We start from the raw sequence: 27,405 nt of genomic DNA, 5'->3' as shown, positions 1-27,405 counted from the left end.
GAAACAAACACATTTTCAGAATATTGTCCAATTGGATCCAATAAAAAAAGAAAAAGAAGAGGGGAGTATTTTGTAACTTTTTAAACTATAAAGAATTTAGTGCAATTGGGTCATTATTATATTTACCATAAGGGCAAGTCAAGGTACTTTATAAAAATTATAAAGGGGATGAAGTTCAAACTTCTGGAAAGTAAAATTAATTTATTAAAACAAGAAAAAATTCAGAACTTTACAGAAAAACTAGTCTTATGAAACTAATTCAAGACCAACCCACTGTTAATTCAAACATTTCATGTCTGATTTGCTTAATCAAATCAACTAAAATTTGAATCTTATTCGGTGCTGCAATTGATAGGGCGCTAAATGCTAAAATGGGTAAATGGTTGTGGTGTGCCCTTAAGTCGTATAATTTTTTTAAATGGGTGATGTTCTTATGCTTTGCGTGCGCATTCGCTCTTACTTTTTGCGTGCGCATCTGATCTTGCGCTCCACACACTTACTTCCCATCCCACTACGGGCAATTTAAATTTTACTGTTTTTACACTCTTTGTACTCGCTCCCGCTTTCACAATCGGGAATTAGGTGTCTCCATGTTCGGGACATATGTTTTTTTAGTTTGTAGAAATAGAAAGAAAAAAAAAATTAAATAAAAATCCATACTAGACTTACCGAACTTGAAGAAAAGATATTCGGATTAAAATTGAAGTTGTGGATTTTAGTCGGAGTGGAGGGTTTTATTAATTTTTAAGGTTTGGTTTGACTTCTCAGTCAATTATTATTCACTTTACTCCCTTCCCTTTCCTTGCAAATCGTTCGATCAAATTTCTTTCCTTTCCTTTTCTTTTCCTTTCATTCTATTTCGTTCAATCAAATCTCTCTCTATTTGAAGGTTTCTAGGTCTGCCAGATTCCCTGTAAATTGGATTCTCCCGACTCCTGGTAAAATTTGAATCTGTGGTTTTCTATAAACTCCGTCCTTCGAAATCGGTTCTGCATATTTGATTGCAAGTTCAATTCTCAATTGACGAAATCTTCACTTCTCAGTAGTTTCAGAGCTTCAAATCTGCTGAAATTTCTGATAGTGATCACATTTATAAGCTTTTCAAGTTGAAATTCTAGGTTTTGATGATCTGAACTCGAATTCGAATGAAGTGGGTCGTCTTGAGCTATGGTTGTTTGTTTAGTGTTGTGGACAGTGTTTTCAAGATCTGAAGATTGTATTTGAATATATATATTTTTTTATTGGATGAGATATTGAATTTGGGGTTGCTATGGATATGGATTTCAATGGGGATGTGGCGTGTCTTGACGCTGAATTGCTGCAGCTCCCGGAGGTATCTCCTTTGTCCATTAATTCAAACCCTTATATTGCTGAGAAGCTGTTTGAGCAGTGGCTTTCACTTCCCGAGACTGCTCTATTGGTAACTATCCCAATGCCACATTTATATGATTTTCCTCATTGCATCATATCAGAAATGGAATTGCTTCGGTTCACACTATAGTGTGTTGTTTTAATTGTTTATTGGAATGCTGTGATTGCGAATCATAATTGTGTTGTTTACATTTGATCCTTAGCAACGACATGAATAAAATTGAAACAAATGAAAAACAAAATGACGAATGGATTATCCGGTGTATACCAACTTAATGTAATGCAGCACTAGTCAACTTTGTATAAGTGTGACAGAAATGTGGCCACTCCCAGTTTTATGCTTTGGTAGGTTTACTTAGGACGATCACTGTTTCTCGTTCTACCATCAACTCTACAGATTCAAAACTCTTTACCCCCTGAGAGTCCTTTGACGGCAGGAAACCAAGATGAGGGAAGCACTGACATCATCCGTGCAAAATCTGATTATACTGCTATCTCTCTTCAAATACTATGAGTACCCATTTGATCTGAATTGCCGTGCAGGAGTAATCAAAATTCAACTTCAAACAAAGTTAACAAACAGTACAATGAGGAATTTAACAAGCATGAATCTTACATTTCATTTCTGTAGAACCTGTATTAGCTCCCCAGTTCCAATAGTATTGGGAGGGATGGGCCTGTAAACTTGCCAAAACTTAGTACTTGAATCCGACCCACCAAAGCTACTAGTACTTGTCACTTGTCAACAATATGGCAGTGGACTTTTGGTCAGGTACATACCATCATATCCCTCCACATTCTTATTCTCTGTTCACGAGAGCACAACTTGAAAATAAACCACCATTACATCACGATGATAATCATTTTTACTCATTTTTTTCAGCGACTTTGATTTGATCAATCGAGGCCGTGCATTTTTCTATTCTTTGGCATAGTTTGTTATATGATTAATCTTCAATTTAATGATAATTATAGCCAGTGTCTCATCTTAGTCTAGTCTCAACTCTCTCGTAAAAGCTCTCTCTATATATAGGTTAACGCACACAAACACACATATATATTACGGATTTTATAAGCTTCCTTTTTGTGTTTGTAATGGGTGCTCAATGTTTATATTCTAGTTAATTGGTGAATTTTTAACGTTTGTAGCTTGAATAGTAACAGCCTGCTTGATTTGACAAACATTTTGGTCATGGATTAGCTAGGGTTAATATTAATTGTTTTTTTTTCCTACCTCCACCTCCTCCTTTGCATTTACAAGTAAGAGAAAATTATTCAAAGTTCTTTTCTAACACAACTTGTTGTGATTCTTGTTATTACTTCATCTGCTTGCTTACATTGGTTGATTTGTGTTTATATTTGCTTATATTGCATTAGAATTCGTATAGTATATTTGATTGTTGTCTCATGTTGTAACTTTGTATATGAAAACTGATTAAATAAGAAACTAATAGGTCATGTTGTAACTTTGTATATGAAAACTGATTAAATAAGTAATTAATAGCTCAAATTACATTTCTGGATTAAAAATTTACGTAGACGGGCATGGTTTTGGGAAGAGAACGCAAGTCCAATTTTTTTGCAACAATCAAGAGAGATTTAGGTAGCATTAGTAAAGTTTAAAGTGCATCAAATTTGTAGTCATAATGTTATCCTTTACATAAAATTTCCAACTTTGGCTTAGTTGAGAGAGAAGAAAAGGCTCAGTTCCTTTTACCATTAGTAAAAAGAAAGCTGGGTAAGAAGTCTCCAAGGGTGTTTGCAGGCATCTTTAATACCTACTTATTTATATTTATATTTTTTTTATAATTTCATCGGAAAATTTATGTAATATTCTTGCAATCCTGTGTGATTGGTCCCTAGGACTTAGGTTGTAAAATTTTGTAGATCTAAACTTGATTTTGTAGCTTTTGTTTTAATTTCTAGCTTAGATTAGAAATTTTCAAAAGTTTGTTAGTATTAGTCACCTCCCATGGTTGAAGATGGAATTCATGCTACATCCAATGGTAAATTGTCTATCTTCATCTATAAGGGTATAAAGGTAAATTGACACATTGATGCACTCACAAGTAAGGATCATGCATGCATATCTTGGGTTTCTAAATTTTCATGGTTCAGTCTTATTTTGATTTCTAAATTTGCATGGTTCAATCTAAATTGTTTTTTTTTTTTAAAAAACTTTCTTGTTGAAAATTTTTTCCAAGTATAAACTACAGAATACTTCGATCCATGGAAGTAGTGATCGAAGGCCTTTGGAATGTTGTCGATCAAACATATTGAGAAAACAGTTTACAACTTGGTTTTAAACTCTATCTACCTTAATTTCTCTATACTACTTTGTTGGCTATTTAAGCACTATGCTAGGGTAGAATCATGCATAATTCATATATCGTATAGAGAGCAGATAATAGTGAGCTTTGAGATTGCATCTTAGTTTTCTTTGCATTCATCATCTGCATTAGTTGGTGAGTGTAATCTACATGTGTTGACATCTGTAGTTGCGTACTACAGGGAAGAATTTAACACAACATTTCAGTCCACCATCTGTGGTTGAAATTTGGATGACTTGAGGTTGAGATTGAATCACTAAGAAGCGGGTTCTTGAGAAACGGATATTGTTGATGAGCGGAAGGACTGCTTGGAGATTTTAGAGGGAAAGTTTGGAGTCTTCTGTGTCAAGAGGTAACTAGGGGATTCTTAGGGTAGCATATGTTAACCTATGTCGTAAACTCTTTCTCATATAGTGGTTTTAATTTGCCTGGATTGGGTCCCGTGGTTTTTTCGCGCTTAGATTTTTTCGCATAAAAGTTTGGTGTCCATTGCAGTATTTCTTATTGCTTATTATTGGTGTGGATTGTTTGGATTTTTACTATCTTCTATCCTCTGTGTTCAATTTCTGATTAAAGTAATTTTAATTTTGAGAAGTTGTTGAAATCTCAAATTAGTTCTATAAGACCAATTAACCCCCTCTTTAGGTTTAGATCAGCGAACTTTGCGTAACTCTATCAGAACCTCGATTCCATTCCTACGAATTGTCACTGTGTAATATTCTTTCTGCACAAACTCCAAAGTATGAGTTACTCCAGTGGAGAGTATTAGATTTTCTTAAACTCTTGCTGCATAACTTAGAATCATTTAAACAAGTAACTATTTAAGCGTACTTCTAAAATTATTCAAACTTTGTTTACTTAGGAAATACAAAAGCTCAAGGGTTCCAACCCCTTAAGTTGCATCCACGGAACTACTGGTGCATAATGTGCAGTGAAATGGCTCAGGGGCACAAGCAAAGCCCAAGGGTTCCAACCCCGCTGGTGAGACAAGGCCAGGGGAGGAGGAGGTTTTGAAGAAAAAGGGGCAGGAATAGAAGGAAATGGATGAAAAACTTGATTCAGTGAAGATTAAGGAGATGGTTCTGAGTTTGATTAGTTGTTTAGTATGTAGTGTTGGGTAAATTGAAGAGAGAACAAAAGCCTAAGTTGGTTTTAGAGTTAGAAATGGTGGTTTTAGAGAGAGTTTGTGGGCTTATGGTTTGATGAGGTCACAGGTGAAGATGGAAGAGAGAACCAGAAAACCCACTTGAATTATTCATAGCAAAAGGTCCTCTCTCGTTGTCTCCCATGTTCTTGATGTCTGTAGGTGAAGCTGCGGCTGTGGGCCTTCTATTGGTTGTTCCCATTGGCAGGGTGGTGTTGTTTGATTTTAATCAAAACCTGCATTTTTCTTGATCTTAATTTGAACCTGCATGCAAATTCGCATGCCTTTCAGCATCAAGATATTCTCCTCTGCAGCTTTTGCAGTGTTTGAAGTCACCTACTAACCCTCCTCCATTGAAAACTTTTTGAATTTCAGCAGCCCATTCTCCTCATTTTTGCTGTTGAATGCCCCCGTATTTTGATGAAGTTGGCTGATGCCGATTTAGAGTATTGGTCAAATCCTGCTTCTTTTTGGAGAATTTCTAACTCTCTCTCCCCTTCTCTGAATTTTATTCCCTCTTCTCTCTCTGTGCAATTAGGAAGCTGCCTTATTTACTACTCCATCCGTCCCAAATTAAGTGTCCCTTTTTGGGAATCTAACTTTTTAAGAGAATGATTTTTATAATTATTTCTATTGTATTAGTGGTGAATGAATTACCAAATTTATCCTTAGTGGGTCCATAGTGATGTGATGGTTTACTTTTTATAGGTTCAATGCAAGAAGGTTAAATTGGTAATACTATAAAAAAATAGTACATTATTGACTTTTCAAATGGGACACTTATTTTGGGGCGGATAAAATTGGAAAAGTGGACACTTATTTTGGGACGGAGGGAGTTTCTTTTTTAGAATAGTTGTTTTTCCAATATTTCAAGACAGGAAAATAAGCGCCAATACAAATCTTGTTAATCCCATCACCGCAAAGTGGGTATTACAGAAATCTAAATGTTAACAGAAGTATGTGTAATTTTCAAAAACAGACAGGAAATTGTAATGTACACTTATCTTAGGGGATGCAGGTGTAAGTTACTCTGTTTATCATTCATGAAACCTGTGGCATTGCTATTGGTAAACTAGAACCTTACTTCCTTGCCTGAGTTCACTTTTTGCAATGAAAATGTTATGCATTTATAAACTGTTTCTTGGATTTTCTTTCCATATTGTTTCTTTTTAACTTATCCTCTGTCTTGAAATATTAGAAAAACAACTATTTAGAATTATCTTTCTGTTGGTGCAGGTTAAATCTTTGCTTAACAATGCAAAGGCAGGTGCTCCCTTGAATGTCCCTGGAACATCTTCTAGCCCAAAAGCTGCTTCAAGCAATTCATTACCTTCCATGTTTCCTGCTGGCAGTACTCCTCCTCTTTCACCAAGAAGTTCATCCGGTTCTCCTCGCTTTGCAAAACAGAGGGCGGGTCCTTCTGCTTTAGGTTCTCCTCTAAAATTAGTGAGTGAGCCTGTAAGAGAACCGATACCTCAGGTTCGAAGAATTTACAATGATTTTCCTTTGCTCTTCTGGCTTTATACTACTAGTTTGTTACTTTTCAAGTGCTTGTTTTCTTTATGCTTAGTTTTTAACATACTTGTATTTTTGGTTATTGGTTTTGAACTTCTTATTTGAATTTGTGCGATGCTTGCAGTTTTACTTTCAAAATGGTTGTCCACCACCGAATGAGATAAGAGATCGATGTTTGTTTAGAATCAATCAGTTTTTTTATGGTCACATGGAAGGACTACATATACATGGTGAGATGTAACATAAAAATTTTCTATCAAAAGGAGATTTTTTTTTTTCTCCTTATTTATTACCTTTTTTTTTCTTCCTTTGGTCAGAATTTAAACTAGTTGTGAGGGAAATTTGCAAGCTGCCTTCATTCTTTTCCACCACTCTTTTTAGGAAGATTGACATCAATTGCACTGGCATTGTGACCAGGTAAGCGATTATTGCTTAATTTAAAGACAGCAGTTTATGGTGCAATGCTGTTGCTGTTGTTTTGATTAGAAGTTGTTCATATTTTTCCTCTGTCTAAACACTATGTAGGGATGCATTTGTTCATTATTGGATCAATGGCAACCTGTTGACGATGGATTTAGCTACTCAAATATTTACAATCTTAAAGCAGCCGGATCTCAAATACCTTACTCAGGTTTTCTTTTCTTTTTCATTTTTCATTTTTTTCCCCTTTGTTTGTTATTTGTTTTCTAAATCTATGATGCAATTACTGCACCGTAGATATATAGAAGGTTTCATGTTAGTGAAATCTTTTCATAGGCTAGAACACTATCAGAAATGAACTTCTGGTATCAAAAGCTATGTTCTGTGGATTAGTAACTAAATTTTGTCTTCAAAATGTTGATCATCTTGTTAATAGGGTGACTTCAAACCCCTGCTTCAAGAATTACTGGCAACTCATCCAGGATTGGAGTTCTTACAGAACACACCTGAATTTCAGGAAAGATACGGTATGTTCACGACGAGTTGGTAGATTTTTGCTTGCATCCTCAATTTGATACGATTGTATTCACTCATTTGGTTCTTATGACCGGTACATCTGAAGGATCAAGATCTCTAGAAATTTGATGTCTGTTTATGCTCTAGAAACAGATGATCAGAACTATGTTTATTGTGTTTCTTCTTTGGGGATTAGTATGTACTCTAATATAGTAAATTCTTATTTTCATTTGCAACTGTTGAGTTAGTTCTAAGTTGCAACACTGCTCTTGGCATTGCAGTCTGTTCAATCTGTCTAACTAACTTGTTAAACTAGAATAGGCTAGCTGCTGAAGTTTCTTGTCCGTAATTTGGGCTTTAGATAATTTGGGTTGTTTTGAGTTATTTTATAAAGAATATAAATTATATTGTGACAGTAAGTGGCACTTACTGTGCATATAGGATGTATACAAACAGGAGAAGAAAGAAATAGTGAACTACCTTCCATCTCTTTTAAGCATAACAGGAGAAGAAAATAGCAGTGAATAGTTTTCAACATCTGCTAAGCATAACAAATTTAAAAAGATCAAGAAAGAAGCCCCTTTTACTTCCCAAACATGGGTGCTAAGAATAATTTTTTAAAACCCATGTTTTAAATTTTATTCCCTCCGTCCCAAAAAATGTGTCCACCTTTCCTTTTTTGGCTGTCCTAAAATAAGTGTCCTAGCTCAAAGTCCAATGCAATTACAATAATACAATCTCTTCGTTTTGAATTTGTATGTAATTGCCATTTTTTTTTTTTTTTTTTTTAGTTAAAAACATTGTACAGTTGGCGCCAACATTTAAGAAGCTCCCAGTCAAAGATTTTTTTATTTTATTTTTTTTGTTGAAGTGGTCAAATCTGGGTCAAGACAAAATTTTAGAAGGGCATATTAGAGAATTCATTTCATACCACTATAATAATAAACATAAAAATTTACACTCTTAAAAAGTTATATTTCCCAAAAGCGACACTTTTTTTTGGGACAGAGGGAGTATTTAACCTTTATAAATTAAGATTCTTTAGTTAACTTCTTTGAATGAACCCACCATAGATTTTTTTTTTTTTTGGGGGGGGGGGGGGGGGGGGGGGGGGTTGGGTTTGTCATCTGAATGTGTTGGGAGCGAGAATTAGGGTTGGGTTTGTCATCTGAATGTGTTGGGAGCGAGAATTAGGGTTATGAATACTAGTCTCTGATGTTGACTTTAGTAGCATGTCAACTCAATTCAAATTAATAACTCCTTGTTCTAACTAATTGGTTCAACTACATGAATCATGTTTGTTATTATGCTTTGTCTAGGGTCACAGCTTTAGTTAAACCTAATGCTATAATGTCTTACCTTGCCATTTCAACTAATGATATTTTGGTTTTTCCCTTTTTTCGCAAGTGTCATTGAAGCGGGCTCAACAGGGGAGCGCATCCCAAAAACTACATAAGGGCCAAATAGGGCTCCTAGACTCTCGACACATCTACGAAATCCACTAACTTCCCCATAAATTTACATTTCCTCCCAAGAACCCCAAAAAATAAAGAACTAATAATATAGAACTTAAGCACCCCAATAAGAGTTTCCTTTCCATCAAATGGTCTCCTATTTCTCTCCCATCCACAAGCCCCACCATAAACAACTGGGCACCACCCTCCAAGCATCTCAGGCTTGAGCCCCCCCACTATACATCCTCTCCAAGCCTCAAGCATGCTCACCATGGAATATGGCAGGACCCAGTGAACCCTGAACAAACCCAAAAGCATCGCCCAACTATCCAGAGCCACTGGACAGTGAAGAAGATGATTCACTGACTCCTCATCCTTCATGCACATGCAGCATCAATTCACAATAATCTGCCTCCTCCGCCTCAATATGGAAATTATCACACGTCCTGTTTCAATTTGTTATATGGTTGTCTGAGCTACTGGGGCCTCTAATTAGTAACATTTTGGAAGAGAACAAACTCAGTTCTACTTTATCTAAATTTAGAGGCCAAAAGTAAGTTTGGAAGTATTTTAAAACCGAACATTTAAGATGCATCTCAATTCAGGTGTAGTTGCAGGCATAATCTTGATCTTCTCCAGCAAGCATATCAGAATTTCAATTTTGATAGAAAGCGATATATTCTGGATGGGTGCATATTCTGCTCTCTCTCTCTCTCTCTCGATTTTAATGTTGGATTACTACTTCCTTTCATACCGACAAGTTCAAACACGGAACTTATACTCGGTAAGCAAAACATTTCTCTCTGTCGAGTGTTTTAGCCAGTGGATTATTTTGAAAGAAAATCTATGGTTTGATACAACAAATTGCATGAAATGTTTGTAAGATTACTGAAGTTGGTATTCTCTTCTCCCATCATATTCCATGGATACAATGGACTACTTCCTTGATGCCATTTACATCCATGTGATGCTAGCAATACTTCTTTCTGCTTCAAATCAAGAATGCTTAGGGATATTAAATTGAGAAATTTCTCTTCCGAGGTATGAGTTCATAGAGATATTCTTGTTTGAAAACTTTACAGAATTTTTTCTTAAAGTTGATGATGCTTAGTGAGGATTCCAAAAAGCAGCCCATTCACAAACAAAACAAAAACCAGACTTTCAAGTAAACTGCTCATAAACTGTAAGTTCAATTCAATTTTCTTGTTGCTATGAGCCTGCCAACTAGAGTTGGTTTAAAATGGACTGGCCAAAATGCCATAATTCCCAAAAGACGCCCTGGCTTTACTTCTTAGTTTGCTTTGACACCCAAATTGATAAAGGATAGGTCTGCACCTAATCTTAGTTACTTGATGAATTTCTGTTTCATACGTAGGATTTGTGGACCTGGACATGAGTTTTATGTTTTGACCTAGATCCTGAATCAGTAAGTTGTTATAGCTACAAAAGCAACATTTTAAAGAAAGACAGTTTCTGGTTTGATGACTGTTAGTATTTTCTTTCAATGAATTGTCAATTGATTTTTTTCAAAATCAATTATAAAAATCTGAAGAAAATTAAGGCAGCAAAAATCCTTCTTTGTAGTTTTCAGATCAATTTCAAATGGAACTCTCAAAAGTGATTTAAGGTCTTTTTGCACTAAGAAGTTGGAGTCTATTGAAAAAAATAAGGACAAGGCCAAGTTTTATATAACAACGAAGCAGATATGGAAATAACGAAAGAGAATACGGGTTTGGAGGTCTCATAGATGCACAAAAGCCATAGTTAGCACCTTATGGACAACAAAAATTACCCATAGAAATTTCTCACTTAAAGTGGTCATCGTTTAGCCAGTACAATAATTTAGTGTCACTCACATTTCGCCAACAGATTCTAGCACTTATATTTAGGAAAATGACGACACTATGAATCTCTCTGATATAGTTTGTGTATCTACAGCTTCATTGTGAACAAAATTGGTACATGCAATGATTGTGGGAATCTCACCCTGTACCAAAATCTCTATGCCTAAGATCTTCACATACCTGGAGCAAATCAAGTTTAAAAACCATGTAGCAGAATACTAACCATATAGCAAGCAACACACACGGATGATGTTTCATACTTCTGAAAAATTCCCATTCTCAAGGCAGCCTGAGTTTACTAATGATATGCTCTTTTTTCTTTTGATTAAAAATTTGGCTCATATTGAGTGTAGTTTTCATGTTGTGCTTTTGAGATTCCATTGCCTCTGCCTTTTTCTTCCCTGTACTTTTATTCATTCCAATATTTTCTTAACGAAGCAAGGAGGCAGGCATTGTCTTTGGTTGATGGGGGCATTAAATTTATTACCAACCCCCATGGGGTTAATTACTACTAAGTGTAGAGTTATTTTTCACGATTTCTAGTGCCGTTGAAGATGCCCGTTGATGCATTTAACATATAATTTTATTTTTATTGGCCAGCTGAAACTGTGATCTACAGAATTTTTTACTACGTGAATAGATTGGGTAATAATCGTCTTACCCTCAAGGAGCTAAGACGGGGAGACTTGATTGCTGCAATGCAACATGCAGACGAGGAAGAGGACATCAACAAGGTTTTGAGGTAGATATATCATCTGAATTTTCCTTTACGGTCTTAGTTATGTTTTAAATTTATGTTTTTGGGTTTACCTTTCTAATGTATACATTAAGCTGGAAGCTTGGCAAGGCTCTTGCTTAGTTCTAACTGCTCGTATTTTATGAGATTCACATAAGAGTCTAGTCTAATTTGGGTCGTTTTTTAAACTTTTGGTGTCACATGCTGAATCAATTATAAGATTATTCTGACATGAGTCAATCACATTAAACCTTAATTGTAAATTCTTCACTATTTTATAACTTTAACTTTGTCATGCAGATTTGTTGTAGTTTTTCGAGGTTTCAAGCTATTGCGGAGAACATATGATAAATTACTTCGTTCTTTTAAAATATATGTAATTTCCTTTGCATTGCATGCTTCTTATATCGATTCCAGTATTGTGTTTAATGAACGTTATTAGTCCATTTTTTTTAATTCCTTTTCCATCTCATATTTCTTTATAGGTACTTCTCTTATGAGCACTTCTATGTGATCTACTGCAAGTTTTGGGAGCTAGATACAGATCATGATTTCTTGATTGATAAAGAGAACCTTATCAGATATGGTAACCATGCTCTTACCTACAGGATCGTCGATAGAATATTTTCCCAGGTTTGTGCATTCAGACACTGCTTCTGTTCTTTAGGGCAAACCTCTTGCTTTGTGCAACATTGGTAACCTCCTCTCTTCCCTTTTCCCACTGTATTTCATTTTAGGTTCCAAGAAAGTTTACCAGTAAGGTTGAGGGCAAGATGGGATATGAAGATTTTGTTTACTTCATACTCTCAGAGGAGGATAAATCATCTGAGCCTAGTCTTGAATACTGGTATGTTTCTGCCTTCTGTAACATAAGGATATCGTATCATTCTCCATGTGATGTTGTCTCTTGTAGTTGAATCACTATTCTACTGCATGCTTCTGGAGACAACATAGATGAAATCATGACATTGTGCAAAGTTGAAGCAATTTTAAGTGATGAGTTTGTGTTTGGTTTAGACCATTAAAACTCTAATTTTTACAATAAATGATAAAGATTTTATACATTTGATGTATAATGTTTGGTTAAGTTTGACTTTCTTTTATAAATAATAAATCCTTGGTTTCCAGAGCCCATTAATGAGCCTATGACATTATGTCTTAAATTTATAATCACATCTTTGTGTAAGTGATTATTAGATAATCAATCCCATGCTACTTAACTGAATCGTTATTTTTATGTTAACATCTAATTTAATCACTTCTAGAGATTGAATCAGTCAAAACAATCTGTACCAGCTGTTATTACCAGGACAATTTTTTTATTGCAAAATTTATAAAACGAAAAAAGCAATTATTTTGTAACCAATCCCATGCTACGTAACTGAACTGTCATATTCATGTTCAAATCTAATTTAATCATTTCTAGAAATTAAATCAGTCAAAATTGCTTATACCATCGGTTAGTACTACAACAATTCTTTACTTGCAAATTTTCTGAAATGAAGAAAGTAATTGTAATGACCCACTCTACCACATGGTAAAAAAGCCTAATCCAGCCGTAAGTGTGCCGTCGGGGATGTCGGGCCTCTTACGGGGGTGGATTGCGGCAACCTTGTGGGGCGGGTGTGTGTGGATGGGTGCGAGGCACTGGCAGGTTATGGGTGCACAATCTCACATCGTCTGGTTGTGAAAAGAGAAAGTGTTATATATGTAGGATTAGTAATCTCTAAATGGTATGAGGCCTTTTGGGATAAAACTCAAGAACAAAACCGTGAGGATTCGGACCTAAAGCCGACAATATCATACCATGTGGTGGAGTGGATTGTTACAAATGGTATCAGAGCCAAGCCGGAAGTGTGGCCAACAAGGATGCTGGCCCCCTAAGAGAGGGTGATTGTGGCGACCTTGTAGGTGGGTGTGCGTGGACGAGTGCAAGGCACTGGTAGGCTACCTTGTTGGCAGACTACGGTTGCACGATCCCACATCGCCTGGGTAAGGTGAAGTGCTTATATATGCTAGATCCATCTTCAAATGGTATGAGGCATTTTGGGGTAAGACTCAAGAACAAAACCGCGCGGGCTCGGGCCCAAAGCGGACAATATAATACTATGTGGTGGAGTGGGCTGTTACAGCAATAGTCAACATTTCTGTGGAGGAATAATTTCAAACCCCTATAATTGGAAGCTTTCATGTATTACATATAATGTAATGGAATACGATTATTCCACTGAAACTCCTGGTTCATGGTCTTCAACTTTGTTATCTGGACTTTGGCATGTGTGTCAGGTTTGTGTGCACCTAGGTGTCAGATTACATCTTAGGTCAATGATGACATGGCCAAATTATCAGTTGCAGCCAATTCTTCTTCACCGTTAACTTGGATGACGAACTTTGATTTATTAGAACATTATGGACTTATCACTAATCAATCCTTTCTAATCTCAACATCATTTTGTTCAATCAACCTCTATCAGCTCATATTTTAGAAGTGTTATGATCCTTTCAGCATTAAAACAAAAAATATTCTACTTTACCAAATGAGTCGGTATTCCATTATTGATATTCTTTTTCAATAGCTTTTATTTTCTTAGCAAGCTCAAAGTGAATTAGGTTCTGGACCATTTGACTGGCAATTCACTACAAACTTGGGAAGCCCAACTGGCTTCTGAATTGATACTCTTCTGTTTGGTCCGGATAAGATAGAAACATATCCAATATGGAATATATCAGTCTTATTTATTGGTCGATTGCGACTGAAGCGCCAGACAACAGCTAGTCTGCCAAATCAAGAATTTGCAACCCAAGAGAAGCAATACATTCAGAAGTTTTATGATTTCTCTCTATCTTCTTTCCCATAAAGTGAATATTGATAAAGTCCCTGTCAAATGCCGAGCATTTTACCAGATTCTCTTGGTCCAATAAGTTCCCAGAACATATTAGCATTTAGCTGAAAACCCCAAGAGCCACCATCAGCACTTATCAGTTTTCTTACATAAACTTGAAATAGAGAATCACTGACATAAATTATGCTTCCTAAATCAGTACATGACATGCTACCTTTCAAATGCTTCATGACATTATTGCATGCAAATTTCAGAACAAAAAATTCAGTATGCTTATTAACCTAGTAGAAGATAATATTATTTCTGATTTAATTCATATGGAAAACAGGACCTGATTTTTAAAATACTAATATAATTTGGGAAAGTAATAAATCTTGCGTGCCGAAAGCTGTGGAGTCGGAGTGGGTACAGTTGGGAATGTGAGAGTGTTGAATAAGTACTGTCAACCTCATGAATTTTATAAATTAAAAGTATATGAAAATAAGAAGTATATCTTTAATTAATAACGTGTTTAGGGAATTTCTATATTCATAAGGCATCAAGGCTGCAATAGAACCATGCTTCCAAATTTCTAGACTGAGTTTCTTGGAGCACAAAAGATATGGACCGCGAATAATTCAAATGGAGATTTCATTCTCAAAGATTTTCATTTGTATGTGTATCATAAATATAACAAGTCCCATAAAAACATTTCTGATCGGATCCGTTTGTGAAAGAGTAGAGTGAATGAGAAAGATAACGAATTTTGAACCACTAACAAAAAGAAAAGAAAAGAAGGTATGGTTAGGAAGTCAAATGGGCTTTTTAGGGGAGTATTCAGAGATGGCGTAACCTTTTATATGAGGAAGAGTCATCAAGACAAAATTATGGTCAATTTTGACTTAACATTTAAAATGCTCTGTTTCTTCTTTTTATTGTATCACTTGGTTTTCTTCATAAGAATATCATAAGAAGAGTGATTGATTTGATTGCTGAAATCATTCAAAAACCCTTTTGTGTTTATACTTGATGTATTGTTATTTCTGAATTGTGTACACACTTGACATTAAAGTCTCTTGATCAGGTTTAAGTGCATAGATTTGGACGGAAACGGTGTTCTAACAAGGAATGAAATGCAATTCTTTTATGAGGAGCAGTTGCACCGAATGGAATGCATGGCCCAGGAACCCATGCTCTTTGAGGATATTTTGTGTCAAATAGTTGACATGGTTGGACCAGAGGTTAATCTATGTTATCTTTTTATTTTTTTTGTTTATATTTTTTATTCTTTTGATAATTTTTAATTATTTTTCTTCTATTCGTGTTTTAAGTGAGTTCGGAAATAGTTTTGAGGATGACTTATAATTGCCACAATAATTTTGTATCGGCCACATTGTGAATCAATCGTTCCTCTAAAATAAGAAGGTAAATTTGTGTACGGTGTGTAATCCTAAAAATTCTTCTATTATATTTTAGACAGGTAATTACATTCTATTTTAAGATACATGGGAATATTATAGTGATTGGAATGTAGTTGACAGCTGCTGTCAATGGCTTAAAGAATATTCTATGGCACACTGGTCGTGTAAAGTCCGAAGTGTGGAGGAGTGTCTACTGAGCTCATGTGGTCATTAGAACCATTGTTCATTAAAATATGTCCCCAAACACACCTTTAGTAAGTAATAATTTGCATTTGGGATAAGCTAGCAGGATGATGGTGTTCAATCTCTCGAACAGAGTTGAACCAACGCATGCAGTGTTGCGGCAGACATGCTTCCCAGCTAAGCTGGCTGTCATCTTCAGTAGATAATATTGACGTGTGATATTCATGTTTTCTTGCTTGCAGAATGAGAGCTACTTCACACTACGTGATGTGAAAGGTAGTAAACTTTCAGGCGGCGTTTTCAATATCCTGTTTAACCTTAACAAGTTCATGGCCTTTGAAACTCGTGATCCATTCCTAATTCGTCAGGTGTGTGAACCATTTTTATTTGTTCTTAGAATTGTTTGGTTTATACTTTAAAATATTGTATTTGTGACAGGAGCGCGAGAATCCAACCTTGACAGAGTGGGATCGCTTTGCACACAGGGAATATATTAGGCTTTCAATGGAAGAAGATGCTGCATCCAATGGAAGTGCAGATGTTTGGGATGAATCACTCGAGGCACCCTTTTAAGTTGTAGCAGGTAAGGTAGTTAGATTCTGCTGAAGTATGTTGTAAAAATAATATATACACTAAGCATCAATTGTATAGTTTCTTTAAATTAGTCAAATGTGAAGATGGTAGAGTTTCAATATGGTTCATGGATTATATAGACTAAGCATAAAGGGCTAGCCCAGTGCGCGAGGTTCCATTAGTCTTTCATTTTTGTTGTAGCTGGTTCTTGAATTAGCTTGGTATTTGGAAGTTTAAGGGCTTTTTTGAATTTTCCGCCATTGCGGGGTCTGAGTAGGTCAGATGTATGTAGCCTTACCCTCACATGAAGAGAGACTGTTTCTGTGATTCAATCTCATGACCTCCAGGTCACATTAGATTCAGAATCTCCATTTTGTTAGTCCATCTTTACAAAAGATTGTTACAGAAGCACCGAAAAAGTGGTGTGTGGCGACTTATGTGGGCGGATGCGAGACATTTGGCAAGCTATAGGTTGCAAAATCCCACATTGTCTGGGTAAGGTGAAGGTCAAGTGCTTATATGTGCTATTGCTATCTCCAAATGGTATGAGGTCTTTTTGGGATAAAAGACAATATCATACCATGTGGTGGAGTGGGCTATCACAAATGGTATTAGAGTGAGCCCAGTCGGAAGTGTGCCAATGGGGACGTTGGGCCCCCTTTTTTTTGTTTTTGGGGGGGGGGGGGGGGGGGGGGGGGGGTGTTGGTCGTGGCGACTTATGCGGGTGCGAGACACTGGGTGAGTTACAGGTTGCAATCCCACATCGCCCGGGTAAGCTGAAGTTGAAGTGTTTGTATGTGCCAGTGTTATCCCCAAATGGTATTGAGGCCTTTTGAAGTTTTGGGGTAAAACTCAAGAACAAAACCGTGCGGTTTGGGTCCAAGGTGGACACATACCATGTGGTGGAGTGGGTCACATGATAAGTTTGACAATGTCTGGACAATAGACGGCTAGATGTCTTAAAATCATCTGATTCTCCTTGTTCCTTTTAGGCGTGTTGCAGATTTCCTGGAGAAAACTGAGGAACTGCAGAGCTTAAGAATATCCAGGCACGTCATGTTTTGTACCCGAGTCTAAATAAAGGAGCTACACCCAGTCAGTGCTTGCATGAATTCATAGTGATTAAAGACACTACACATGCTGTTCCATTATTTGCATCTAGTTATAAGTTATTATTGTTGTCATCCATTGAAATGCAATTTGAATATTCAAAAAATATATATATACTAGTTTGATGCCTACTTCAAACATGAGTAATATATTATTTGTGCTTGTATAATTAATCGTTCCTGAAACCTTAGAAAATTTAACTCTCTCTTTTAATTTTTAATTGTTTCTCTAACTACAGGTGTCTTATGAGGAGCCTTAAGTTCTTACTGCAAGCTGGTAACTAGATGTCAAAACGGCAATTTCGCTGGGACGTAGACTATCAGCAAACGTCTTCAACCCATGAGAGAAATTCTGAAGTTACTCGAGTCAGATGTTTATGTGATCTGTGGATATGGTAGTCTGACCCGGGAAAAGAGTTGAAAGTGCTGTGTTCGAGTGGAAGCCTCTAATTAGAATGCCGAAGGCCTTGGTGAGATGGGCTAGTTGATGACAGGTGATTAATCAGAAACAGTCGAGGGAAGATCTCAATGTTTAGCACCTTCTGTTGATTCTTCCCCACCTTTTTTTTTTTTTTTTGTCTCAAGTTCTTGTTGGTGATCGTAACGTTTTTTTATGGAGGGATCAGTTGGTGAATGGTTGACTGTTGTGTCCTCTGTTATTGTATCATAATATATATATATAGTGGAATATAATATAAAAATGTAGCTTCGGTTGGATGTGTGTATATATTTGTTTTTTAGTTTATATTTGTGATGACTTGAATAGTCCACAGTATATCTATTCGGAATGATTGCTTTATTGTAACCTCATAATCACGTTTTCGAAATGGAAAACAATCTATGCGTGCAGTGGTACTGGTTTAGTCTCTTTTTATAGATCTGTTTTTCGAGATTGATTTCTTTTTTCTTTTTCTTTTTTCTTTTTACAATATTGAGTACCTAAATGCGTAATTACAATCCTTTTGCTTTCGTAATTATGTTTGTTGGAGTTGTCTGAGCTTCGACAAAATTACTTTAGAAGTTTGATTTATATTTCCAACTTAATAGTGGTAGTATAGATAGGATCTCAAAATAATGTTAGTAAAAAATAAAAAAGAAAATAATAAGATGATGTTTTTCAGATCTAAAGAAGTCAACTGGGATGTACTAACTCCTCACATGTAGATTGATACCAATATTTACTCAATAGGATCTTCTTTGTATTTTTAGATCAATTTATCATGGGGTGAATTCAAAGGGGACGCTAAAAAGTCATCTAGGTCTAGGTCTTTTGTATTAAGGTCACTTTGTCCTCGTACCTCATGAAGTAAAGTATCAGGAGTTCAACTTTCACTTGGTGTAAACAATTATTTAGGACTATATTTCTACACCCAGGTTAAAAAATTTCAGACTTTAAAAAGTGATTTAAGCCATTTTCAATTGGAGTCTATTGAAAAAAAAAAAAAGTAATGGAAAAGGCAAACTTTTACGTATCAACGAGGCAGAACAAAAATAAAGTTGAAACAAAAATTGAATATTCTAAAAAGATTGGAGTCAATGTTTCATACTACAAAAATAAATAAATAAATAAATATCAAAAGCTTACTAACTCGCAAATCATATATATCCAATTACTTCTTCTCTCCGATCTATTGTGGGTCTCTTCTATTGTGGGTCTCTTGTTTATATATATCCAGCCTTGCTACTGGTATATTATAGGACTCATCTTTTCTATTGGGTTGCTATGATAAATTACGATAAACGACGAAGATGTAATTTTAGAATTCTCCACTTAATTATCTAAATACCTTCCAGAATTCTCTCTAATCTACCATTCAATATACACAATTTATACAAACTTTCTAATCTTCTATAATCCCATCTCTTTACAACACTTTCATCTTCTTAAATTGTTTGCTAATTTTATGGCCTTCAAGCCCCCACCCTATGGACCCAGGTTCGAACCCTCCCCTATCACAAACCACTAACCATTGCCAAGGATAACAAAAAAAATATATGCCAACCCTATCGAGCATAGTTGGTGAGAAAACTCTTATTTGTTGTCATTCAAGATGGAGGTCCCAATAATCAAAGTGAAAATCAATTTCTTAATTCTTCAGAAGTATCATTTGAGGATCTAAGATATCTCAATACAAGCATAGATTTTATGCATAGCAGCTCATAATTAAAATGGCTACCATTTTAAAGCCACTTTCCTTAAAAATGAAGCTTATTGTCAAGGACTTGGCCTTTCCAAGGACCAGTTTCTTAGTGCCCTTTTGACAAGAGGCTCCGGGTCGCCTGTAAATATTTTAAATATTATTTATAAATCAAAAGAACTTAACAATCATTTAAGAATATGATATGAAAGGGCAACAATACAGAGACAAAAAAATAATAATAATAATAAAAAAATCACATCTTGCTTGGGGATATTGAAAGATCACACGACCCCCCATCAAAAAAGCTCTATCTATATGAGCCATTTTCACCCCGACCCAATGTTCAAAACTTGCAGTTTGATCATATGAACATATGTGCCTTCACTCAACAAAGTCTACAGCAATATGTTGTGATCTTGTTTCGGGAAATTGAAAGACCACACACCCATAACCCCGAACCTAATCTAAGCAAACCATCTCTCTCCAGGACCCTATAGTGATGTCCCCCATTCCTACTCTAAGAGCGCCAAGCATTCGACAAGTGTTGCATTCTAATTGGAACATTTGTCCTAGAGGACCTCCTTCCACTGGTAGACTATGCCAGCAATCCAAATCAAAGACTCGTATGTGTCACACGAGCCTCAAACCTTGTGGAACAAAAAGAAGCAAAAGCTCAATTGGATTATGCAATATATGATATTATTGACCCACAAACCCCATCCATCACATGCCCAAGCTAAGGCCAAAACTTTAATTCCAACTAGAAATGTAGTGTCAACTATTTTTGTTGGAAGAAAACCTAAAGAGAATCCCGAAATATTCATCTGATTGTGAACAATGAGAACACAAAGGACAACCAAACTGCAGGGTCTATCAATACGTCGTCTCGGTAATGAAGGGAAAGAAACATTGAGCAAGATTTAGTACTAGAAAAACATGTAATATTCTTAAGCAAAATAGGCGCTCCCCAAGGGCTCAAGCAGCACTCTGCTTTTTCAGCTTCGCAAGCTCTTGCCTGATGGTTCCAGCTTTCTGCACATTCAAATTAATGATGAAATTAAAAAGAATGAAATACCCTTGGGATCCTTCATTAAACCAAAATTCATAGGATAAAAAGAAAAAATGCGGTTCAACCAAGCTCTCTATGAATGGCTTGACATGCCGATCCCCCCACCACACTCAATCAACTATGCTATCAAAGAAGTTTCCGCAAAAATAATTTTAGCTGTAAAACATGCAAAATGCTTACCTTCTATTTTTATTATGCTAAGATATGAAGATGCAAGTCAAGTCCAAATTTGAAGAACTTTTTAATCAATATATGTGTGTGTGTGTGTGTGTGTGTATTATCTCAGAATCATATTCCAGATTTTATTCTTCAATTTCCTTTTACAAAAATGATCAGGGCATAATTGCCGAAATTTAAGGTTAATGCACAGCTGTGAGGACTCAATTTTTTTATTTGCTTTGAAATTTTTAAACTTTTACTCTACTGAATTTCATGCTTAACAAGCTTGTTACCAATCAGAATACCTCCTTAAACTGAGCAGAATGCTGTGTGAGCCAAATGTGCGAATGCGATGATTGAACTATTGTGCAAAACGGAGACATTTCACAAGTTATTGAAACCAGTGACCTATGAGACCAAAGTAACTAAACCAAGGTTTGATTAGTTTAAAGACCTTAAGATCCTGAGAGTTGTCGAGAAGCAATTTTGGAATATAAGATAGGCAATTTGGCAAACACTAACCTTTCTTAGTGGTGTGCAAGTATTGACAAAAACTAATGATGATTGCATGCCAAGAATCGGCAATATAGGACTAAATTCAAACTACAAGGTAAATTCCTTGACAGCATATTGGTGAAATTGCAGCCGCCCTTCACACACACACACACAAGATGGGAAAAAGAAAACATACCTTGATCTTTGCCAACATAAGCTTGAACCTATCAAAGTCATTTAGTGAGGCCCTTCTTTTCTGCACAATCAGCTTCCTGCCCCAGGAGCTTTTCTCCCACTTGTTCTTGACATCTGTTGCACCACGGAATGTGGAAGTTAATAGAGCTCACTTATTAAAGTTTAAGTAAAAAAAAAAAGTCCAAATGTTGAAGGCAATTATATTGAGTTGGCCACCCACCTGCAGCCTCCATGGCAGCAATCAGAGTCTTCTTCTTGGGGACCCTTTTGATGTCAATCTTGATATCTGTAAGTGAGAGCCTTTTGAAATTCATTTGAGCTCTCACCATATCAGGTGCATCAACTAAAGCCTGCCAAGTATAAGGTTCAAAAATTAAAATTGGCGCTCAGGGAATAGAATACGTATGAATAAATATGGATCTAAGAATTGGCAATCATGGAACAGAACACATATAAGCCTGCCAAGTATAAGGTTCAAAAATTAAAATTGGCGCTCATGGAATAGAACACGTATGAATAAATATGGATCTAAGAATTGGCAATCATGGAACAGAACACATATAAATATTTATGGATCTGAAACAGGTATACTCCAAATACAACGCATCAGCAGTGATTGATGATTGCAACTCAAGCCTATACCCAAGAAATTAGTAAATAAAGTTCAGGCCTAAGGTATCATATGCTCTTCCAACCCAAACCTTCATTCTCTAAATCCCATCTTATGGGAACTTTCTGAAGCAATAATTAATATTAATTTGTACACAAACTGCCATCCATAGTATCCATTATCCAATAACGAACTTGGATTTATGCCAGAAACATCTAACAATGGAGCTATTTACTTAATAAGACAATTAGTTGACGAATGTAGGAGAAAGAAAAAAGTTCTACATAAGGTTTTTATAATGAGAGAAAGTGTAGGGTAGAGTGGTAAGAGATATAATTTGGTGGGCTTTACAAAGAAAAACAAATTCGTATAATAAAGATTATCTAGGACATGTATACGAATACAAAAACTATGGCTATTTCCATATGTATGCATTTTCTTTCAAATTTTAAGCATAGAGGGTTTGGGTGCAACAAAAACATTATATATCCACAATCTAAAACAACAACTCTGCAAAACCTAACCTCATATTGTAATCAAGAATTATACCACTTCAGTGCTTAATTTTTTTTTTTTTAAATATATCACATTTTTTTGACTTAAAGATAAAATAATCCACTCTAACTTAAACATCTTGCTTGAGGTTTGAAAAAGTTTGCTACCAACTCCATTCCCAAATTTCCCCATCTAGATTTCCATAAATCTAAACCCTCTCATATTTTACTTGTGTTACATTTGGGGAATGAGGTAATTGGAATGTGCCAAAGTTTTTTGTATTTAAGTGCATAAATGCTTGCAGTAACAATGAAAAGACAAAATTAGTAAATATTTTTACTGACAAATTCTTAAAAATCAATATCAATATTAAATTCATCACGCTAATTAAATTAAGCAAATAAATTCAACAAAATTTATTAGAATATAATACAACTGAAATTGATGTGATTTCGGTGGTCTGAGAAAAAAAATTGATAACAGCATCACTAAATTATAGGCTTGTTGTGTAAAGTCCACTATACCCTGCTCCGTATATCCACAGCCACTATTACAAAGGCTGACTAATTCATTATTACTTGAAATTATTTGATCCATATTTCGCAAAACTGAAGGCATTAGACAATAAAGTAATAAATGTTAAACAAAAAATACACGTGATGGGATCATAAAAAACAAACCCGATTCTGGTCGATAACATCAACAATGACGACAAGTCTTCCATAATCTTTTCCATAATTCACAAGAGCAACCCTCCCAATCTCCACATATCTCTTGAAAGGCTACAAATCAAGGCAACAATTAGAACAATAAAAATAACACAAATTTTTTTTTTTTACCAAACAGACTGATAAGAACAGTCGCTAGCACTGTAAGATCATTGAGAAAATACCGGAAGAAAATGACACAAAATTGGATCTTTAAATTTTCCTCTGCAATCATCGCAGAAACAAATGTAAACCAAACTGGATAGAAAACTATAGTCAACTATTTGAATTGAACAGGTTGAGATGAGGATTTTAATTTTTGTGGAGACCAATACAACATATAACTTGAGATTCGAATTTTTCTTTCCCTTTTCTTGGAAAACAAACGGTAAATTACTGCAAAATGGAAGTCTATAACAAGCATCAGAAAATAACAGTTAAACAAACTATCAAATGTAAATCTACCTAATAGACCATTAAAAACAGCTACTCCTGCTTGGCCGATGAGAAAATGCAGTAGGAAAATCAAAATATTTAAAATTTCCTCTGTTTGCATCCAAGAAACAAAAATAAACGAAACTTGATACAAACTATAGTCATCTATCTAAACAGGCTGATATGAGATTTGCAATTCTAGAAACAAAAAAAGAACATATAATTTTGATATTGAAAATTTTCTTTTCTTTCGCAGTTTTTTCTCAGCAACCAAACAGTGGATTACATGTAAACTTACAATAAGCATCGAACGATAACTGTAGGCGTTTGGGAATATACACTCACCATTGTCGCTAAGATGTGAAGATGCAGAGAACTTGAGCTCAGCCTCCTCCAACAGAGTTACAGATTAGGGTTTTCTGCGTGAGAAGACTATGTTCTAGGGTTTCTCCAATGCTTTATACCAAACGGTGAGTGGGCCTGGTAATGGCAAAACTATTTGGAATTTAACAAGGCCTGGGCCCAAGGCCTTGGGCCCATGGGAAGTTACTTTTTAACCAAGTTTGGTACGTACATTTTTTTTTTTTTCAGACTCCATACGATTGACTGGGTTCGGCCCACTAATCAATGCCACAAAAAATAAAACCGAAATTTCTTTGTAATATAATAATACACTTTTATGAATTATTTTTTTAATAAAGAGAGTTTGAATTGAATTAATTCATCAAGTTAATTAACCATGACCATCTAATAATTTATCCGATGTAAGAGATTTCCTCGTAAAATTACAATTATATAACACTTCTTCTTCTTCTTCTTCTTTTTTTTTTTTTTTTTTTTTTTTTTTTTTTTTTTTTTTTGACTTTCAATATCAAAACCATATACCATCTTGTAAAATTACAATTATATAACACTTTTTTTTTTTTTTTCTTTATTTGACTTTCAATATCAAAACCATATACCATCTTTCAAGAGAACTAGAATGAAACTTTAGAAAAATTTCTAATGACTCTAGTCTCCCATGAATTAATGCAATTTTACAGCACAAATGATTAGAAATTACCATAACTATATGTCGGATTTTCAAAAAACCCAATCCACCCCATTTGTCTATCAAAATCACGTGGACAATTATGACATTAAAAGGTTAATCTTGTTGTGTGTCTGTGTTTCTGCATGGTGTAACCTTTTTTGTTGGGGATAACATTTTCTCTCGCCTAATTCTGTGACATTCTCATTGTATGCTTTCTAATAGTCCCGTTTGAACTTTAAATTGATGATTTTGGAATTTTTATGTAGATTGATTTTGTGTCTTTGAGAAAGGTCACTACTTTCAAATGTGTAGGTGTTTTCAATTTAAAATTATACTTTTTCAACTCATGGAAAATGTTAGACTTGCTTAGTTTGTAATTCTGAAAATAGTTCTCAATAATTCAGAGAACATAAAACAGTTTTCAAATAATAATAAAAGACAGTTATCTGAAAACAGATTTTTTTATAACTTAGTTTTCAAAAAACTGAACCAATCAGAATTTTTTATACAGATTTCTATTTTTAGTTTTGTGAGAGCAGAAAATTGTTCTCAAAGTTATAAACCAAGCAAGACCATAATTATTGCTACATTTTTTTCTCAAATTAGTACACAATTTCAATATGACTCATTTACCCGGGAAAAAAAAATAGTATGACTTGATATATACTTAAAATGCTTATTGTGCTGAGAATTAAGCATTAGTACTTAACCTATAGCTATTAATAAAGCAAAATTAATCATCCGTACTTAACCTATAGTTATAAATAATGTAAAATTAATCATTCATGGGATTGCATTTGAAATCCATTCTGACAAGTCCAAATTCCACTCATAAATCATTATATATATATTTTTTAATGATAGATCACATGGTGATATATCTACTTACAAGTTTATTTATGTATCAATTCATATTAAAGAGAGTTTGAGTAATTACGAATCATGTGCTTTTGAACATATTTTTCAAGATGGAATCAATGTGGTGTTTATGTTTTAGTTTGGTTTAATTTCGTTTGTCTGTCCACAATTTTGATCAATTATATTTAATAAATAAATAATTTATTTTTTAGTATATTATTTTTTTCAAAATAAATTTATATGGTCAAATGAGTTTTAAAATTAAAGATAAAGTACAGTAACACCCCTTGAGATTTGCCAAAAGGACACTCAGAGGAAAGTTTGCCTATTTTGGAACAATGACACCTCCTGAAGTTTGATACATCTACCTAAGACACTCCAATGGTAATAAATTGACATTTTTACCCTTTGACTTTTATATTGACTAATTTAAATGCTGAAATGACTTTTCTAACAATATTTAAATACTCCACTTTCATTTTTTATGTGTATGTGTGTATATATGTGACAGTATGTGTGTATATGTGTGACAGTGTGTGTTGGTGTTGGGGGTTGAGGAAGATAAAATAGAAAGGAGAGAAGGAAAAAAATTGTTATGGGTATGAGGTTAGAAAAGTCATTTCAGTATTTAAATTAGTCAATATAAAAGTTAAAGGGTAAAAATGTTAATTTATTACCATTGGGGTGTCTTTGGTAGATATATCAAACTTTAGGGGGTGTCATTGTCCCAAAATAGTCAAACTTTCCTCTGATTGTCTTTTTGGCAAATTTTAGGGGGTGTTATTGTACTTTACTATAAAATTAATTGTCAAAATATGGATTAATCCAAGAAATAGTTCTCTTTATTTGAAAACAAATTTGAACTTGAAAAGTTTCTATAACACTTGAGATTTTGCCACGTGTTTTGTAATGACCCAGTTATTTTCCTTCCTTTCCTTTTCTCAGATTTTCACGAATATTTTTTTTTCCGTTGATCTTTTTTTTTTTTCTGAGTTCAGTTTCTCGTCACTTAGTGTCATCTTGAGTGCTCGGGGATGGTTTCCGAGACTCTTTTCCTTGGATTGACGACTTCCTTTGAGGACCGAATTATTTTCATATTCTCACTTTTTGGACATTATTCACTTTTCGTCTTTTTCTCGTTTGTCACTTTGTTGGCATAACCTCACTTTTCGTATTCAGATTTGATTCCAGTTTTGCATGCATCCATGATATTTAAATTTCATGACATTGTATTTTTTACTCTTGTAGAAAAATACATTCTAGTTACTTACTTTTTCGTAAAGGGAATGGATACATACTTTCTTATAAATATTCTTGATTTTGGGGTTTTAGTGTAATTATGTAAAGTAATTATTTTTCGTCTTAGGGACCATTTTGTAATTTAATTTGAAAGATATTTTCAAAAAGGATCTTTTTGCAATTTTTGAAAAGTGTCACACTCTCATTGATCTACTTGTTGACATTTGTGTGGGGACACTTTGATACCTTGGATGATGTCATGTGGAGGGTGGAGATTCAATCACTTGTTGACCTAGGATAGATGCACTTGTTGGTTTGGATGGTTGACAAGTGTAGGCTTAGGATTAAGCCTATAATGGATGCTTGAATGAGTGACAAGTGTATGCTCCAAACTAAGTCTTGCAATTATTTTTGGGTTACTTTGAAATTATGTTGTTAAAGAGGCGTTTTGTGCAATTGACCATAAGTGTGTGTGTGTTGACCATGGTGTAGGATCACATAGTGAGTGGAGGATTTCTATTTCCTCCACTC

The 27,405-nt window shown here is 34.9% G+C and overlaps 2 protein-coding genes across 4 annotated transcripts; one reads left to right on the top strand and one right to left on the bottom strand.

The window, feature by feature from the left end:
• Nucleotides 1-774: 774 nt before the first annotated feature.
• On the top strand, nt 775-18,163 carry LOC132271195 (serine/threonine protein phosphatase 2A regulatory subunit B''beta-like). Of its 3 annotated transcripts, XM_059772502.1 has the most exons (14): nt 1,306-1,420; nt 3,883-4,053; nt 6,082-6,324; nt 6,485-6,590; nt 6,678-6,777; nt 6,886-6,991; nt 7,217-7,307; nt 11,195-11,336; nt 11,816-11,963; nt 12,068-12,177; nt 15,237-15,393; nt 15,999-16,124; nt 16,195-16,339; nt 17,678-18,163. In XM_059772502.1, exons 3-13 carry the CDS (start codon nt 6,181-6,183, stop codon nt 16,327-16,329), a joined length of 1,365 nt encoding a protein of 454 aa, XP_059628485.1. In that variant the 5' UTR covers nt 1,306-1,420; nt 3,883-4,053; nt 6,082-6,180; the 3' UTR covers nt 16,330-16,339; nt 17,678-18,163. The 3 variants fall into 3 exon arrangements, with proteins under 3 accessions (XP_059628484.1, XP_059628483.1, XP_059628485.1); XM_059772501.1 differs by lacking the exon at nt 3,883-4,053 and having other exon boundaries at nt 775-1,333; XM_059772500.1 differs by lacking the exon at nt 3,883-4,053 and having other exon boundaries at nt 775-1,420.
• A 2,216-nt stretch (nt 18,164-20,379) lies between these two features.
• LOC132271194 (large ribosomal subunit protein eL14y) lies at nt 20,380-24,222 on the bottom strand. Its single transcript, XM_059772499.1, has 5 exons — nt 24,090-24,222; nt 23,283-23,384; nt 21,718-21,847; nt 21,499-21,611; nt 20,380-20,611 (listed from the first exon to the last, which is right to left on the bottom strand). Exons 1-5 carry the CDS (start codon nt 24,090-24,092, stop codon nt 20,555-20,557), a joined length of 405 nt encoding a protein of 134 aa, XP_059628482.1. The 5' UTR covers nt 24,093-24,222; the 3' UTR covers nt 20,380-20,554.
• Between the last annotated feature and the right edge of the window lie 3,183 nt (nt 24,223-27,405).

Source organism: Cornus florida, unplaced genomic scaffold (genome assembly GCF_030987335.1).
Source record: "Cornus florida cultivar Cherokee Brave unplaced genomic scaffold, ASM3098733v1 CherokeeBrave_3.0.0_Hap2_Chr08, whole genome shotgun sequence".
NCBI lineage: Eukaryota > Viridiplantae > Streptophyta > Magnoliopsida > Cornales > Cornaceae > Cornus > Cornus florida.
The sequence above is the reverse complement of the archived record's forward strand: the minus strand, read 5'-3'. Positions and strand labels throughout refer to the sequence as shown.

What these genes read in the sequence shown, in the direction of transcription:
- LOC132271194 (XM_059772499.1), bottom strand. An exon ending in ATGTTATCGACCAGAATCGG is followed by an intron (nt 21,848 to 23,282) that starts GTTTGTTTTTTA and finishes TATACTTGGCAG; the next exon opens with GCTTTAGTTGATGCACCTGA. An exon ending in TGCTGCCATGGAGGCTGCAG is followed by an intron (nt 21,612 to 21,717) that starts GTGGGTGGCCAA and finishes GTGGTGCAACAG; the next exon opens with ATGTCAAGAACAAGTGGGAG.
- LOC132271195 (XM_059772500.1), top strand. Translation starts at nt 1,271, where the DNA reads ATGGATATGGATTTCAATGGGGATGTGGCGTGTCTTGACGCTGAATTG. An exon ending in TGAATTTCAGGAAAGATACG is followed by an intron (nt 7,308 to 11,194) that starts GTATGTTCACGA and finishes TTTATTGGCCAG; the next exon opens with CTGAAACTGTGATCTACAGA. An exon ending in GACATCAACAAGGTTTTGAG is followed by an intron (nt 11,337 to 11,815) that starts GTAGATATATCA and finishes ATTTCTTTATAG; the next exon opens with GTACTTCTCTTATGAGCACT.